This window comes from Mustela putorius, unplaced genomic scaffold (genome assembly GCF_011764305.1).
Source record: "Mustela putorius furo isolate JIRA1106 unplaced genomic scaffold, ASM1176430v1.1 tig00000224_pilon_pilon_pilon, whole genome shotgun sequence".
Classification (NCBI taxonomy): domain Eukaryota; kingdom Metazoa; phylum Chordata; class Mammalia; order Carnivora; family Mustelidae; genus Mustela; species Mustela putorius.
In genome coordinates this window covers 14,291,388-14,310,233 of record NW_025421321.1, presented here as the reverse complement: position 1 = coordinate 14,310,233, position 18,846 = coordinate 14,291,388, and the positions used below count along the sequence as shown (strand labels likewise).

General features: G+C 44.0%; 1 protein-coding gene across 2 annotated transcripts in view; it reads left to right on the top strand.

Moving 5' to 3' along the window:
* Window positions 1-18,846, top strand: part of SLC3A1 (solute carrier family 3 member 1) — a 32,568-nt gene that overhangs the window by 2,153 nt on the left and 11,569 nt on the right. For both annotated transcript variants that reach the window (XM_004752989.3, XM_045077740.1), the window contains exons 2-5: window positions 2,871-3,050; window positions 3,171-3,325; window positions 6,204-6,329; window positions 17,132-17,251. In XM_004752989.3, coding sequence (XP_004753046.1) covers window positions 2,871-3,050; window positions 3,171-3,325; window positions 6,204-6,329; window positions 17,132-17,251 — 581 coding nt within the window. The remainder of the gene's footprint in view (window positions 1-2,870; window positions 3,051-3,170; window positions 3,326-6,203; window positions 6,330-17,131; window positions 17,252-18,846) is intronic.

The window sequence follows — 18,846 nt, the reverse complement described above, 5'->3', positions numbered from 1 at the left end:
TCTTCCCTGCATCTTCACCAATTGAAATATTATCTGTCCTTCAAGGTGCAGTTGGAACCCATTTTCTGCATTAATCTTTACTTTGCCTCCTGCTCAGAACATGCACTCCCCTCCCCAGAGCTCCCACAGGGCTCTGGACTGTTTCCAGTACCCTCTGATAGCCCTTTGTAAGCTATCTGGGTGACTGCCCTTGCACACCTCCCATGCCGCCGTGGCCTTTAGCACCTGTTGCCTATGTGTAGGAAATGCCTAACAAAAGTGATGTTTTGACAGAATAGAGCTAAAACCCCCAAACCCAAAGATAAACTTCCCCCTTCCTGCCCTCCCTTCGTAATCTTCTGATACAGCCCAAATTTTGGTGCACAGGGCAAGGCCTCATCAGCCCCTACATTTGCCGTTTCTAGTAGCTTTGCCTGGAGGGACTAGCCTGTAATCAATAGGTCTTTGTTCTTGAGGTTGAGGGGATCTGCTTGTTACTGTTCGAAACTGTTCTGGGGGGGCGCCTGGGTGGCTCAGTGGGTTAAGCCGCTGCCTTCGGCTCAGGTCATGATCTCAGAGTCCTGGGATCGAGCCCCACATCGGGCTCTCTGCTCAGCAGGGAGCCTGCTTCCTCCTCTCTCTCTGCCTGCCTCTCTGCCTGCTTGTGATCTCTGTCTGTCAAATAAATAAATAAAATCTTTAAAAAAAAAAAAAAAAAGAAACTGTTCTGGGTTTCAGTTTGTGTTTTGGTGATTGCCTTCTGCCCCTGGATTGGGGGCCTGGGATCCCTTGTTTACTTTGTGTCTGTCCAGACCCTTTTTTTAAACATCCTGTTCCTGTGGCCTATTCTTAAGATACATTGTATTGTTGTTCCAATTTAAATCAAAATCCTTCTGTTGGCTGAGAACAGTCTTGGAGGTGTCACAGACACCTATAATGGGGGAACTGAGGTACAGAGAGGACAAAAGTAAGCAGCCAGTCCATAGGGGAAGAGCTCCCAAGCCAGGAATCAGAGGGCTTTGTGTTTTGGTCTCAGTGATCTCCAGCTTGCTGTGTGACCTACGACAGGCTCTGATTATAAGAAGCCACTTATGGGCCCCACAGACAGTTACTGGAGATTGAATACTATACTCAAGTCTCTGATCTGCATTTAGGACTCTGAACCAGAGCCACACAAAAAACCATGCTATCTGCTAATTATCCTACAAGGTTCCAAGTACAAAGAGTTTCCTTCCCATGTCTCTATATAGCCATATCTAGAATTCTCTTCTGTATAAATTCTTGGCTTCAGCCTTGTCCAAAGGCTGAACCACACAGGTAATTTTAAATTCTTTAGGAGCCACATTCAAACAAGTAAAGAGAAAGAGGAGAAATTCATTTTAATAATAATTTAATTTTTGAGGTGCCTGTCTGGTTCAGTCAGTAGAGCACACAGCTCTTGATCTTGGGGTTGTAAGTTCAAGCCCCACATTGGGTGTAGAGATTACTTAAAGAGAATATCTTTTAAAAAAAAAATCTAATTTTAATTTAAAATCCATCTTAATCATATTCATTTAAATTATTTGGCTTAAGCCAACATATCATTCCAACATAAAACCAACATAAAAGTATTAATGTGATAGTTTACATTCTTATATTTTTCAGAATCTCCTAAGTCGTAAGTGTTTTACACTCATAGCACATCTCAGGTCACACTGGTCACATTGCGAGTGCTCAACAATGGCCACACGAGGCACGGGGCTGTCCCGTTGGATGGTGCAGCCTAGACCACGCGTTACTCTTCTTTATTCCTTGGCCCTTAGCCCAGCACCCGGCCTAGATTAGATGCTCAAAAACCATGTGTAGAATAAATTAATACTGTAGCCTGGTTTTATTTTTATTTTCTTTTTTAAGTCTTTATTTACTTATTTGACAGAGAGAGCAAGAGAGCACAAGCAGGGGGAGCAGCAGAGGGAGAGGGAGACACAGGCTCCCTGCTGAGCAGGGAGCCTGATGTGGGACTTGATCCCAGGACCGTGGGATTATGACCTGAGCTGAAGGCAGACACTTAACCCACTGAGCCACCCAAGCACCCCTTTTGTTTATTTTATTTTTAAAAATATTTTATTTATTTATTTGACAGAGATCACAAGGAGGCAGAGAGGCAGGCGGGGTGGGGGTTGGGAAGCAGGCTCCCTGCTGAGCAGAGAGCCCGATGCAGGACTCTATCCCAGGACCCTGAGATCATGACCTGAGCCAAAAGCAGAGGCTTAACCCACTGAGCCACCCAAGCGCCCTTATTTATTTATTTTTTTAATTGATTTTTTTAAAGTAGGCTCCATAGGTGCCCAGCACCGGACTTGAACTTACAACCCCCAAGATCAAGACCTGAGATGAGATCCAGAGTCAGATGTTTAACCAGCAGAGCCACCCAGGTGCCCCTGTAGCCCTAGTTTTATTTATTTATCTTATTTTATTTAAAGATTTTATTTATTTGTTTGACAGAGACGGCGAGAGAGAGAGGGAAAACAAGCAGGAGGAGTAGGAGAGAGAGAAGCAGGCTTCCTGTGAGCAGGACCCTGGGATCGTGATCTGAGCTGAAGGCAGACGCTTAACAACTGATCCACCCAGGCACCCTAGCCTTAGTTTTAAATATAATATATGAACAATGCACACATAGATTTTTAAAATGTTCTACATTTATGTTAAATGTCAAAGTTATTGCTAGAAGACGATTTGATGCTGCTTGTAGAGCTAGACCTTTCTATTTGAATTACACTCAAATTCAACAAAATTCCAAATATTTCTGTTTCAATATAAATACTTCAGTTTTAGGCATGTTGGTTTTATTTTTAATCCTTCAACTGAAGAAACCCAACTTTATTTTTCATGGCCTTAACTTTTTTCTTTAGGTATCCAAGAGAAACTGGACTACATTGCAAGTTTAAATATAAAAACTATTTGGATTACTTCATTCTATAAATCATCCCTTAAAGATTTCCGACACGGTGTTGAAGATTTCCAAGAAATTGATCCTATTTTTGGAACGATGAAGGATTTTGAGGATCTGGTTGCAGCCATACATGACAAAGGTGAACTGAGGGGCAGGTGGGTGGGGAGGAGTGGTGGGGGTTAAAGTGTTTTTTTTTTCCTTAACTGATGTGTATTATTCTAAAATAATTTCTTCTTAACATTTGAAATACTTTCATTAGGTTTAAAATTAATAATCGATTTCATACCAAACCATACCAGTGATGAACATGCTTGGTTTCAACTGAGTCGGAATCGGACAGGGAAATACACTGACTATTACATCTGGCATGATTGTAGGCATGACGGTGGCACAACCACACCACCCAACAACTGGGTAGGTACCAACTTGTCTGATGTACAAAGGGAACAGATTTTCAGTGATGAAACTGGCTATTTTAATAAGAAAAAAATTAAAGAAAAAATTCTAAAGAAAAAAATTAATGGATATTGTTTTGCGCAAGAGGAAAGTTTTCCCAAAGAAATAGAACTAGACTACCCAAGCCTCCTAATCATTTGGATTTGGACTTTTTATTTCATTGTAGAACAGATGTCCTGTAGCAAATTAAAACCTGTACTTCCTGTTAGCTTCTCCTTCCCTCACTTCCCACTCTGCCCAACTCAGACTCCATGTCCCATCAGGTCTGTAACTGTCTTGCTATTTACTCTCCAGACCCCTTTGCTTTTCTGATGTTGTGACTCCCCTGTCCAATAAAACCCTAGCCATAAATAAACCTGCCCATCCACTTTCTCTTCCCCTGCACCTTGGTATCTGGGCCTTTGGAGACCTCACACATTCACTGTCACCACATGAACTGAGCCACCCCATCTTCTTGGGAATTTCATTATCCAGGCCCCCCTCCCTTTCTCAAATATCCTACCTGCCATCTCCCCATCTTTTCCTGCTCAGCAGCAATCTCTACTTCAAAGGGAGAGCAGAAGTCATCTCTCCTGCTTTCTGCAGAGCCTTTTGCCCTCTATCCTCTGATCTCTACTCTGCTGACCTTCTCCATAAACTAAGAGACTGGCTTCTAGGCATCAACTTTTAGATGAACCAAGGGCACTCAGAATTGACATGTATCGAGGCTGACAGTGTAGTTTTTTCCCCATCAACCTCTTAGACCCCCATTTGAATGAATAGTACTAGTATGCAGCCTGGTGAATAGCAATCCTGGCAGTGTTAGCTCCTTAATTTTTCTTTTCTCCAGTCTGCACGCTTGTTAATGATCATGATATTAGCAAACATTTACTGCCACACTTCCTATGTGCCAGGTTCTGGGCTAAGTGTGTCATATTCATCCATTTAACCTACCCTGCAGTCCTGTGAGTTAGGTTTTAGTTCCTGTTTTGCAGATGGGCAACAGTAAGCCCTGTGTCCTCAGTCACACAGCCAGTAAATGAGAGGGCTAATGACTGCACAGTCCAGCTGCACCATCTGCTTTTAACAATTGCCACCCAGGGGCGCTTGGGTGGCTCGGTTGATTAAACATCCAGCTCTTGATTTAAGCTCAGGTCGGGATCTCAGGATCATGGAGTCGAGCCCCATGACGGGCTCTGCGTTTAACAAGGAGTCTGCTTGTCCCTCTCCCTCTGCTCCTCCCCCTGCATGCTGTGTCTCTCTCAAATAAATAGATAAAAAGCTTTATCTCTTCCTGATAGGACTGTAACAGCCTCCTCTTCTGGCATCCAGTTTTTCCATCCTATCTGTTCTCCACTGTAGCTAACATTGTAGGTTTTTTTTTCTTTTATAGCCTAATAGTTGATACATACAAAAAGTTGATACATACAAAAATAGTTGATACATACAAAAAATAGTTGATACATACAAAAATAGTTGATACATACAAAAAGATATGTATTATGAGAGATGTATAAACACCCTGTGTATAGCCATACAATGGAATACTACTCAGCCATAAAAGGAATGAACTATTTTTTTCCAAAGATTTTTATTTATTTACTTGAGAGAGAGATTGAGCACAAGCAGAAGGAGCAGGAAAGGGAGAAGCAGACTCTCCGCCGAGCGCAGAGCCTGATGCAGGGCTCGCTCCCAGGACCCTGGGACCCTGCCCTGAGCTGAAGGCAGATGCTTAATGACTGAGCCACTCAGGCGCCCCCCCAGATGTTCTGTTTAAAAATAAATGAACAAAAGTCCAAGCTAGATCCCTGAGGAATGGTCACATGGAAGGAGCCCAGGTGACTGAAACGGATTCAAGAGTCAAGCTCTGGAGTCCCAGATGGGAGCACTCCTCGAAAGAGGCGATCAGCCCCCAGGTCACACTCGGCTGGGCACCAACACTAGAAGTTGCCAGATTTCTTTTATTCCTGAGAGCTAGTTGAGTTTTTAAGTGGATGATTCTAATAATTTTCTGAGATATAATTTAAATATTCACTCTGTGGGGATTCAGACTCCAAGACCAGGGACGTCTGGATGGCTCAGTCAGGTAAGCATCCGCCTTCAATTCAGGTCATAATCTCAGAATTTTGGGATTGAGTCCTGCATTGGGCTCTCTGCTCAACAGGAAGCTTCCTTCTCCCTCTGCCCCTCCCCCTGCTTGTGTTCCCTCTCTTGCTGTGTGTCTCTCAGTCAAATAAATAAAAAAACAAACTCCCAGGGGCACCTGGGTGGCTCAGTGGGTTAAAGCCTCTGCTCAGGTCATGATCTCAGGGTCTTGGGATCGAGCTCCGCATCAGGCTCTCTGCTCAGCAGGGAGCCTGCTTCCCTTCCTCTCTCTCTGCCTGCCTCTCTGCCTACTTGTGATCTCTGTCTGTCAAATAAATAAATAAAATATTTAAAACAAAACCAACCAAACAAAAAAAAAAACCCTCTAAGACCAGTGGAATGTGTCTTTCTCCCCAAATGACCATCATTTGCATCACTTCACAAACAGGAGTTCTGAGCCTGTATAGAAGGTTCAAGAAAATATGCTAGAAATGTGGGCTCTTTAATTTGGCCTATTCTGCATTTGAGAGCATTGGTTGCTTGTCATGAACAGCTTCTACTCTACAAATCTATCCCAACCACATTTGTGCGGCACTAGGCCAGTGGGTGGCATTTTAAGGAATTGATTTATCCAGTGTTCTCCCTAGAAGGAAAACTTAGAGGATTTGTGCTCTCAGCCTGCACAGGACCAGGGGTGGTAATGATCATTTCTTTTCGGGCACTGCCATTATATGAATGCTAAGTAAGTGACTTGCTGGTTTCTGTTTGCTAGTTAAGTGTATACGGAAACTCCAGTTGGCACTTTGACGAAGTACGAAACCAGTGTTATTTCCACCAGTTTTTGAAAGAGCAACCTGATTTAAATTTCCACAATCTTGACGTTCAAGAAGAAATAAAAGTGAGTACAGATACCCACACAGTCTTCTCTACTGCATGGGCGTTGAAGTGGCTATTTGACACACTTGATGTTGAACAGTAAGTGTTCAGGCAAATCCAAGTACTGTGATTAAATTCTGTGATTATGGAGTCTGATGCAAATATAGATGTGGTGGTGGTGGTTTTTTCCTCCCTCTCACCCAGAACAGGTTACAGGGGTTGGAGGCCGAAATACCTGGTACCTTCGCCCCGAGGTGCCCCTCTGCCTGGGACACTGAGCCGATGTAGTGAGGTAGGCAGATTGTGGACTCTGGGGTCTGAACCTACATCTGGACCCAGCCCCACTGCTGGCTATGGTGGGCCCCCGGATGATGTATTTAGCTTTTCTTTGTCTCTGATCCCTCATCTATGAAACATGACTGATGGCAGTACTTGTCTCCTGGGCTCCTTGGAAGAGTAGAGGAGATAACCCATGCGCAGCCCTTCTGTATTCACTCAGTAAATATTCACTTACTGTTTGCTCCTTGCCAGGTCCTGTTCTCAGCACTGGGAATGCAGCAGTGAATTAAAGAAGCCGTGCTCTCAAGGAGTTCCTTGTAAACCGAGGGGAAGGCAGACAATTAGCAACTAAATATAGAACATGTCAGGTTATCCCTCAGGGGAAGGAACATCAGAGTGCCCGGCAGAAGTTGGTTTGGAGACCTCCGTATGTTGAGGTCCTGTTTGGACAAAGACCCGAAGTTTGAAGGGGAGCCCTGTGGAGATTTGGGGGAAGAGAATTTCAGGCAGAAGGAAAAGCCTGTGCAAAGATCCTGAGGTGAAAGTGTGCTTGGTGTGTTTCAGAAATGACCTGGAGGCGGGTGCGGATGGTTGCCAGATAGAGCCAATACGCATGCAAGACTCCAAGGCAATTTTCATTTCAGATAAATAATGAATGACATGCCATTTGGGACCTCCTTCTACAAAAATGTTACTCGTTGCTCATCTGAAATGAAAACTTAGCTGGGCATCCCATGTTTTATCTGGCAAGCCTACTAGAGCACTGGAGTGACAAGAGGGAATGTTAGGGGCAGAGATCCCCAAAGTGGGGTGGGGGTAATTCCGCAGGGCTTGCATGCTGAGCTGCTGAAGCTCCCTCTGCAGCCCCTCACGAGACATTTCCTGTCAGCTCTCACCGGGTGGCAGCTCTAACAATACCCCACCAGGAATTCATAAGTGTCAGCTGTGTTGTCCTTGCTGCTATGGCGACAGTGGGCAGGAATTTAGGTTAGTGGGGTAGTGCTCTGCGGTAGGTGGGTGGGGGAGCTGAACCGATCAGAGAGCTGTACGTCCCTGGAGTATGATTCAGGGGTTTCACACCTTCACAGGGTTATGCAACCATCACTCCTGGTTCCACAACCTTTTCTTCACCCCAACAAGAAGCCCCATACCCGTCAGCAGACACTCTCCATGCTCAAGTCCCTGCCCCCCAGCATGGGGACATCCGCTCATCGCTCTGTCTCTGTGGATATGCCTGTTCTGGACATTCCGGATAAACGAAATCCTACAATATCTACCTATATGTCAATGATATGTATCTGATGTAATCTATATTTATCAAATTGAGGAACTGCCCAGTGGCACCATTTTCCACTCCCGCTGACTGTGTGAGCATTCCGACTTTCCGATGTCCTCAGCCACATTTGTTATCGTCTGTATTTTTGAGTACCGTCATGCTAGTGGGTGTGGAGTAGTGTCTCGCTGTGGTTTGTTGTTCCCTGATGGCTAGTGATGTTGAGCATCTTTGCATGTGCTCATAGAGTTTATTTTTATTTTGTACATTTTAAATTGTTTTCCAGGTTATCTATGTATTTCCTTTGTCGTTTGTGCCTTTAGTGTCATTTGAAAACTATTGCCTAACCCAAAGTCCTGAAGATTTTCTCCTATGTTTTCTTCTCTGACTTTTAGAGTGGGAACTTTTACATTTTAGGTCTCTGATCCATTTTTTTAAATTACTTTTTATATATGGTGTGAGGGGTCCCACTTAATTCTTTGGCATGTGGCTATCCGGTTATGTGTGGGTTTTTTAAAAAGATTTTATTTATTAAGATTATATTTATAAAATATAAAAAATATTTATTTATTTAAGATTATTTATTTTTTAAGATTTTATTTATTTGTCAATTAATTATTATTAATTTAAGATTGGGAGAATGAGTGGGAGGAGGGGCAGAGGGAGAAGCAGACTCCCTGCAGAGCAGGGACCTTGACAAGGGACTCCATCTTTGGACCCAGGATCATGATCTGAGCTGAAGGCAGACGCTTAACTGACTGAGCCACCCAGGCGCACCCCCCATTATATGTGTTTTAGAAAGATTATTATTGGGACACCTGAATTGGGCTCCCTGCTCAGCAGGGAGTCGTCTTCTCCCTCCACTTCTGCTCTCTCTCAGCTTGTGCTCATGCTCTCTGTCTCTCTTTCAAACAAACAAAATCTTAAAAAAAAAAATAGGGGTGTCTGGGTGGCTCAGTTGGTTAAGCATCTTTTTTTTTTTTTTTAGATTTTATTTACTTATCTGACAAAGACACAATAGACACAGTGAGAGAGGGAACAGAAGCAGGGGGAGTGGGAGAGGGAGAAGCAGGCTCCTTGCCAAGCAGGGAGCCCAACATGGGGCTCAATCCCAGTACCCAGGTGTCAGGGCCCAAGCCAAAAGAAGAGGTTTAACAACTGAGCCACCCAAGTGCCCTGAGAAACCAATTCTTCATTTCAGCTCCAGTCATGATCTCAGAGTCCTGAGATAAAGCCCCGTGGCAGGCTCTGCAGTTAGGATGCCTGCTTGAGATTCTCTCTCTCTCCTCTCCCTCTGTCCCTCCTCCAGCTCCCCCCCTCTACTTACGAAATAACGAAATACAAAAAATCTTTTAAAAAATGAACATAAAAAAGATTATTATTTCCCCATTGAACTGTCTTGGAACCCTTTTGAAAATCAGTTGGCCATAAATGTCAGGATGTGGTTCTGGACTCAGTTTTGCTCTATTGAACTATAGGTCTGTTCTTCTGCCAAAAGCACAGTGTTTGGATGAGTGTAGCTTTATAGGAAGTTTTAAAGTTGGAAGTATGAGTCCTACAACTTCATTCTTTTCCTTCAAGACTGTTTGGCTATTTTGGGTACTTGTATTTTTCTATCTGTTTCACCCATCTCCTATCCACCTCCCCTTTGGCAACCACCAGTTTGTTCTCTGTATTTAAATTTCTGCTTTATGTTTATTTGTTTTGTTTCTTAGATTCCACATATAAGGGAAATTAGGTGGTATTTTTCTTTGGCTTACCCATTTCATTTCATTTCATTTATTTATTTATTTTTAAAGATTTTATTTATTTATTTGACAGACAGAGATCATGAGTAAGCAGAGAGGCAGTCAGAGAGAGGAGGAAGCAGGCTCCCTGCCGAACAGAGAGCCCAATGTGGGGCTCGATTCCAGGACCCCGGGATCATGACCTGAGCCGAAGGCAGAGGCTTTAACCCACTGAGCCACCCAGACGCCCCCTATTTCATTTTATGATACCCATAGGTCCCATATAATACCCATAATACCCATAGCATAGTACCCACTAGGTCCATCCATACCATGCAAATGGCAAGATCACATTATTTTTTATGGGTGAGTGTGCGTGTGTGTTTGTGTGCGCACGTGCACGTACGCACACCACATCTTTATTGATTCATCTTTTGATGGACACTTGGGCTGCTTTTCTATCTTGGCTGTTGAATAATGCTGTAATAAACATAGAGATGCATGTATCTTTTTTTTTTTTTTTAAGATTTTATTTATTCATTTGACAGACAGAGATCACAAGCAGGCAGAGAGGCAGGCAGAGAGAGAGAGAGAGAGAGAGAGAGGGAAGCAGGCTTCCTGCGGAGCAGGGAGCCCGATGCGGGGCTTGATCCCAGGACCCTGAGATCATGACCCGAGCTAAAGGCAGCAGCCTAAACCACTGAGCCACCCAGGTGCCCCAAGATGCATGTATCTTTTTGATGGTACTTTCATTTTCTCTGGGCAAATATCCAGTAGTGGAATTACTGGATCATATACAGACCATATGAATTTTAGGACCAGCTTGTCAGATTCTGCAAAGAAGCCCACTGCTGGGATTTGAGTAGGGATTGCCTTGAATCTGGGCATCAATTTCGGGGGGAGTATTGCCACTTTAACAATATTAAGTCTTCTGATCCAGGAACAGATGTCTTTTTGTTTGTTTAGGTCTTTAATTTCTTTCAACACTGTTGTAGTTTCCAGTGTACAAGGCTTGCATGTCCTTTGTTAAATGTATTCCTGTAGACTCCTTAGTTTTAAGGCTGTTTTTACTATACATATTTGATGTTTCCCAGAATTTAGATGAATTGCTTTGGGATCTGTTCTAGAAGTAGGCACCAAGTCAGGGCAGCCTTGTCCCATTGGGGTTGGGGAGTGGTGAAAGGGGACAGACACTGCTACTAACTAGGGGTTAGTTTTAAACATCTTTGGTGGAGTGTGGACTCTTTTCTCCATCACCAAAGATCATTTACACACCCCGACCTGCACCTTCTTCCCAACCTGCCCTCACACATTTATTGGGTGTTTATTTTGTGCCAAGTGCTCTACCTGGATCATCTCATTCAATGATCAGACCAAACCCAACTTAGGAGATATCTGGACCATTTTACAGAGAAGGAAGCTGAGGTTGAAGAGGGAAAGTCACCCACCTGGGGAGTGACAGAGCAGGATTCAAACCTAGAGTCCATGCTCTTCCCCACAACGCTACTTCTGACTTGAGGCCAAGCTGGTTCTGTCTCTCTGCTTCACTTTTCCTACACAGTCTTTTCAAAGGGATTCAGTTGGAAATTCACAAATGTAAGTGTAGTCCAGTGGATTTGTCCAGGCTCCTGGTGGCAACAGGGATGGATGGTCTGAAGATGTTCAGACAAGTGTGGTCAACTTTGACAAAATGTGCCAGCCAGTGCATTAATTATTTTTTTGACTAATCCAGCTGTTCCCTTGCAGGCCTCCAGGCAGTGGAGTGTGAACAGGAGCCTTATTTACTAGTCTCAACAGGATTAGAGTCCTCTTGGGATGAATCATTCCTGCCCCCAGTTGAAGATTGGACATTTTTGCAAGGCTGGTATAAATTTGGGATTAGCAGTAGATAAGAAAGGCAGAGAAGCTCTAAGGGAAGGCTCTTTGCTCCTGGGGAGCAAAAGGGAAGACTTTTTAGCATGAAGGGAACTTTCCAACACCCATCTATCCCCCAGTAGCTCTTATCTCTGCAGGAGAGCTAAGCAGGTTAATAATTTGCAACTCAGGGAGTTTGTGGTGGGGGGAGGCATTTGTATGACTCCTGTTTGCATTCCAGCTTTCACTCCTGGAGACATCTGGCTCCGGCTCCCATCAGATTTCAGATTATTGGCATAGCGGGAGGCTGGCATTCAGGGGACACAAGGCACAGAGCACCCTCCTCTCTGAACTCCCCCTTGCGCTGGCCTTCAGGGGACTTGACTCTGCCCTGAATCTCTCAGGGCTTAAGTGTGTTTACCTAGCGTAGTCTAGAATCCTTCTTGGAGAAGATGGGGGCTTAGGTTTGTAGAGTGTTTCGTAGTCACTCTTGTTTTTACTTGCCCTCAAATCCCTTATTTGACAAATGAAGGAACTGAGAGGAGAAATGACCCATTGGGTTAGCAGCAGAGTAGGGAAAAGACTGTAGAGAGCCCAGCCCTCTGCCTGAACTGTGTCAGTATGACCCTGATCCCACCAGGTGGAAAGGTTGAGCCCTGAGTGTGCCATCCTGGGGAGTTAGCATGTTTGTGGCAGCTGGGGACAGGGAGCCCCGAGGGCTCCCCTACCCTCCACCCCTCTGGTTTAAGATGGAACCTTGACTGCAAATGTCAGCTCTGCTCCTACCGAGCATGGTGTGGGCAGCTCCATCCAAAATAAAATGGACTCATACCTGCTTAATAAACCAGCTTTATGCTTGCAGATAATACCTGGGCTCTGGGCCATTACTGTACCTCCTCTATGCCAGGCACTTGGGTATAAATCCTTAACTCATTGAACAGTGTGTATTCAGTAATGACCACATGCCAGGGGTAGGATGTTTGGTCAGCTAGACACACGCTGTAGTCTTCTTAAGCCTTCTATCCCGAGGGGGGAGGGAGACAATGAAACGGGCAATTACAGTGAGGTGTATTGAGTGGTGGTGATTGTAGGAGGTAGGAGTACATAGGGCAGGCAGCTGACCTGGACGTGAGTGGGAGAGAGCAGAGAAAGCTTTCAGAGGGTGTAGTGATACCTAAGAGATGAGCCAAGTGAAGAGGCTTGGGGCGGAGGGTTTCAAGCAGAGGGAGGGCATGGATCAGGGACATTGGAGGTGCTCGGAGTCGTCCCATATGGCTGGGACATGGTATATGGAGAGAGAGCTGGCTCAATGAGACTAGAGGGGGATGAGGCAAGGTGAGGAGTTGGCTTTACAGGGTCTTAGGGAAATCATTTTCCAGTTGCATTTTGGAAGTCAATGACTTTGCAGAAGGGGTTTGAGTGGGGGCAGGTTTGGAGGAGAAAGCAGAGGAAATGGGTAGGGGTGCCAGACAGTACTAATTCTGACGCTGCTACTTACTAACTCTATGACCTTGATCGAGGTACTTCATCTCCCTGTGCCGCAGATCCCTCCTTAGTAAAATAGGGACAGTAATGGCACACACATTGTAGGGTTGATTGGGGAGATGTGTTTTATTTTACTCTAAGATTTTATTGTTTGAGAGAGAGAGAACATGAGCGGGGGTGGGGGGTTGGGGCAGAGGGAGAGGGACAGGCAGACCCCCTGCTAATCAGGGAGCCTGACACAGGACTCCATCCTAGGGCCCTGAGATCATGACCTGAGCTGGTCAGATGCTTGACTGACTGAGCCATCTAGGCGCCCTGGGGTAAGTGTTTTAAACTCTATAAGCCATATAAGTCATCGTGTCCCTTGTTATTTGAATGCTTGTTAAATAATCAATATGTGGGTAGATAAATGAGTAAATACTGTCATGAAATGGAGCACAAGAGCCCCCAAAGAGTGCTAATATTTAAAGGGCTGCAGAGTAGACAGAGAAGAGTGGCAAACGAGGAGCAGGTATCTTGAAGCCAAGTGATATGTGTTTTTCTGGAAGATGAGTTTGGTCAGCAGTGTCAAACACTGCAGAGAGATCAGGTTATATAAAGACCCACATGTGGGGCACTTGGATGGCTCAGTGGGTTAAAGCCTCTGCCTTTGGCTCAGGTCATGATCCCAAGCCAAGGTCCTGGGATCAAGCCCCGCATCGGGCTCTCTGCTCAGCAGGGAGCCTCCCTCCTCTCTGTCTACTTGAGATCTCTCTCTCTCTCTCTCTCTCTGTCAAATAAATAAATAAAATCTTTAAAAAAAAAAAAGATTCTCTCTTGGGAAAAAAAAAAAGACCCACACGTGAGTCGACTCTAGCAGCAATACCTTTAGTCCAGGGTGGGTTGGTGAGGTTGTGCAGCTGATGCACAGTGGGGAGATGGGATGGTATCTGCATGGGGCAGAATCCTGAGCTCTTGATCCTTCCATCATACCCTGCTCCTGGAGGAGAGAGCCAACAATTTTACTAAGATTTCTGAACAGCAGTAGAGTCCGTTTTCTTTCCTTTGCTTATAAACAGAGGATGTAGTTTTCCTTCTGTACTTCTAAAGTATCCTACACTGTCTTCTTCCTCCTCAAGATGGATGCCATGGGGTTATGTCAGTTGCAAGACGATGTCTTATACACACCACATGTAAGAGCAGAACTTTTCTATTTCCCAAACTAAGCTTTTCAGGCAAATGGGCCCAGTAACTTCACAAGGAAAGGTTTGCCTCAATTGTGAACTTGGATATTAGTAATGCTTAATTGATTGCTTTTTTTACTCAGAGCAGTGAGTTAAGGAGAAAAGAATGGAAAGGTGCCCACTAGAAAAATGGGGACTCTGTGATGTCACGGGAGTGCTACAGGAATTGGGGACACAATGTACTGTCCCAGGAGTCCCATGGCGCCTTGGTGGGTCACCCAGACCTGGCGGAACTAGGCTCTGTGCCCATTTCTACACCCGGCACCCCGGGAGAGCTTAACTGGAGTAAAGAGAGGGTTAGCGATTAAGATCTGGAGCTCCCTTTTCTCACCTAGTTGGGAGAATAAATAGCACAAAGCAAATTAGTTTTCAAGAGCAAATTTTGAATTATCTGTCATTTACACTGACTCTCAATAACCATCCAGCTTTTACTGTTTTATCTCCTTAAACAATGACAGTAGCTCTTACTGGACTAAAGTGGAAAACCCCTGCTGGGGCCCGAAACCTTTGCTGGGATACACATTTCTCATTTTTTATGGCTGGGTCAATGGTTAGCAAGGCTAACTATTCCCAAAAAGAGGATACCACAAAGAAAGCAGATTCCCCTCCACCCCCATCCCTCGTAGGAAATCAGTGCTCCAAAGCTTAATGTTTACAACGGCGTGGCGTTTAATGTTTCCCCACGTTTTTGTCAGAGGTGGTTGGGGTAGATTACAGCTATTTGTCATTTCCCGCCCTGCCCCCAACACCTCCGGTGTTCCCTCAAGTCTAGCGCCACCTGGGGGTGGACGCGGGTTGTGTGGGGTCCGAAGTTTGTGAAAATTTGGGACCTTCTTAAAAGTGTAAAATTAGAGTGTTTATTTAGAATGGAGAAGAAGGTAGGTAGGAAGGGGCCCAAGTAAGTGAGGGGTCCTGAAGCTTAAAGCTTGTTAGCTTCACGCTGAACTGACCCCTGGGGCCACTGAGACCATTCTCAGGGTAGAACACATTAAGGGGCATGTTAATATCTGTTGACTTCTCTCTCGACCTCGAACCCATTGCTCTCACTTCCTGCCGTCCTGCTGCACTCACCTCAAGGGCAAATCCTATTTCACCTTTTCTGTACTACCATGTTCCTCTCCTTTAAAGCTTTATCTACCTGTAACTTAAATATTTTTTCATTACTATTTGATATCTACTTGGGGATTCTTTTTTTTTTTTTTTAAAGATTTTATTTATTTATTTGACAGAGAGAGAGATCACAAGTAGGCAGAGAGGCAGGCAGAGAGAGAGAGAGAGGAGGAAGCAGGCTCCCTGCTGAGCAGAGAGCCTGATGCGGGACTCGATCCCAGGACCCTGAGATCAAGACCTGAGCCGAAGGCAGCGGCTTAACCCACTGAGCCACCCAGGCGCCCCACTACTTGGGGATTCTAAATAAATTCAGGAGACCTAGGGCCAGGTCTGTTGTATTTTGCTCATCGCTATAGGGCTTAGCTAAGTGCCTGGCCCATAACCGGAACACAAATACCGAATGAATGAAAGTATTTGGTAAGAGTAAGATGATAGAACAAATTTGTGGGTTTTGTGTGGCTAGAGCCAGCTTACCGTTATTTGGTTCAGTTGTGTCCATGCTAAGATTGTAAACAGTCTGCTTTTTGATTGGAAAATCATTTTCAAGCTTTGTTATTTAAAAATGTCACCTTAGTGCTCGCTTCGGCAGCACATATACTAAAAATGTCACCTTAAAGTGACCTGACTTCAGCAGTGCTAACCCTTGCATATAGCCTGTAAGGAACTCTCGAGACCCTTGAATGGCAGCACTCTGGAGACCCCATATTCACATGTAGATACAAGAAAGACTTCAAAGGAAACATGTGATTTGGGGGATAGTCTTCATTTGGGAGCTTTGCATCTGTTGCCCCCCATAAATTTGGTACTTGAATCTAGTACTTTGAATTGTGGACTGTGTGTTCTAATGCGGTATGTTCCTATAAAACCTTCCATTCAGCAAGGGATGAGCTGAGCAAAGTCAGGAGATCCACTGTTCCTTTGCAGAAGGGCAGCTTGTAGTTGATGCTCCAGTAAGGGCCAAGCTAGGAGGGGTGGGGAGTTGAGACCTAAGCCCTTCGGCTCTCCAAGGCCACTTGGTCCTCCACCTGCCCTGATATATAGGCCAAGTCAGTCTCTGCCTCTGTGCTTGGCCATCCTGTCCTACAAACAGTCCAGAATGTTCTTTGTAATCTCACTCCCTGAAAAAACTCCCACTGGTCAAAGTAGAACTAGCTCTTCTTTCTCCAGGTATGTCTGCTCATGTTAAATTTATTCTTCTTGGAGCTCTAACACCCTGCAAAGGAATCTCCTTTCATGATGTTGAGCTACATACACCCCACCTTGCATTATTAGGTAACTTGCTCCTGTCCCCAATTATTCTGTAGATGCCCTGAAGCCAGGGAACATGTACTTTTAGGTCCCAACAGTATCACAACATGTTGGACTAACTTGGGCTTGATACTGTGTACTTTCACTAAGGACCTGGGTGCTATGTCAAAGGCAAGGGAAACAAATGAAAACTGCAGTCTTTCCTTCTAGAATCTCCCAGTCTGGTGGAAGAACCCCTCATGACCTGATGCTTAGCTGGTTATTTTCTCTGTTTGGAGTGACCTTTAAGGAACTGGGGGTAAGGGGAGAGAGATACGTTCCCAGTTTCTCCTGAGTCCTTTCATTGTGGCTTCATTCCTTTTGAGTGATTAAGCTTTGTAAATGTGCTCATGGCATAGTTACCAATGTAACATTCTGGATTTGAAGTTGAGGGAAGTATGGGGGTCCCAAGTTCGTTATATTAAGACACTGCTATGCCTAATAGGTAAAAATATATTGTGTGAGTGCTGTGCTTGCTCTGTATGTGGATTTGGCTGTTTTCTGATGGGAAGACATTACAGACACACACTTTTATTAAACATTATGATGATAATGTAACCAAAGGATTTTGCTTCTTTATATTTAGGAAATTATACAGTTCTGGCTCAAAAAAGGTGTTGATGGCTTTAGTTTCGATGCTGTTAAATTTCTTCTAGAAGCAGAGCATCTGAGAGATGAAGCCCAAGTGAATAAGGCTCAAATACCGGTAATGTTAAAACATTATGTTCCCCCCTTTCTGAAAAATGTCATCTGTGTTTTCTTTTTTAGCATGAGACAACAATGACCAGAGATGATAATGTAGTTAAATTTATTAATATATGCATCTGAATTTAAAGCATAGTTTTGTTTTTTTTTTAAGTAAATTCCACATCCAGCATGGGGCTGCATGGACAGCATGTGCTTTCGATCTTCAGGAAGTACAAGAGTTTCAAATCCATATGCCTAGATGTTTCCATCCATTGGTTCCCTCTGGTATAGGGCATCCTTGAGGAGTACTTTGGTGACAAGGGTTCTGAGGGCTGGACACTGGACTCTGCCAACAGCTATAACTACTCACTGTGATTTTATCATCTCATTCAAGCTACAGTGAGGAGGCCTATTAATTCCTCAGGTGCTTCTGTAGTCGTTAAAGGACACACAAAAGGGAATAAACACTTGCTGAGTATCTACTATATGCTGTGTGTTAGGACAGTCCCTTCAACTCTTGCAACAGCTCATGAGAGACATTTCATGATCCTCATTAGGAAATCTTAGAGAAGTTAATTTTTCAAGGGTGGTAGAGATGATAAATAGAATTGCAAACCAAGCATATCTCACTAGAGTCTGGGCTCTTTGTGGTTCCACACCAGTGGCTCTCACCTTTCCCCCCATGTCACGCATAAGAACCAGGACGCCACTGTGCTCTTCTGACCACCACTCTACAGACACTCTATGTTCAATGGAAGAGTAGACAGGAGTCCTAAAATGGGTTTCAAAATAATGGATTTGTAGATTTACACAATGGAATAGTATACATCAGTAAAAATAAATGAATTACAGTGACACAATATGGGTGAATATTAGCTGTATAATGTTTAGTGAAGAAAACCTTAAATAATTATAGCATGATGCCCTTCTTATAAAATAAAATGAAATTGTTGTTATTACCAAGTATCTAGCTTCTGTCCTGAGTAATAGACTTATGGGTAATCTCATTAAACCCAGTCAGTTAACCAAAGAAAAGCTGGCAATGCAGGGACTAGTTACAAGAGCATGTCATGAACCAAAGGCTGTTTTTTGTGGGGTAGGTAAAGCACATGATTTCCGATATAAAAAATGAAGAAAAAGAAAATGGAGCCGGAAAGTGTTTTATTAGTTAGTCCCAAAGAGACACACTTATCTTTGGAGAAGAAATCTCAAAGTAACCTTGCTAATTATGATGAAATGTAAGAAAGGCGTATGTTTCCAGTTATGATCAGAACAATAGGTTTTGTGTGGCATTCAAGAAAAAAACTAAAGAAAAAGTTATTTCAGGTAGACAGTGAAGATTCCAAAAACTTTAGATCTAGCAAGTTCATTTACTAAAAAGGGGTCCACTGAATGAACGGCAATGCAGGTTTACACTGTCTAGTCTGTCCGTGTCCCAACCCTAGAGCCTTGGCTTGTGTTAGACAGAATCTTTGACTTTGGATTCTAGATTACTGTAACCCTAGGAAGACACAGAATGAGTATCAGGAATAATTACTGAAACCCTGGCAAAGTGGCTCTTTACCACTTCTAACCTTTATTCTTACTATTACACTTTGGACAGAAATTTTGTGA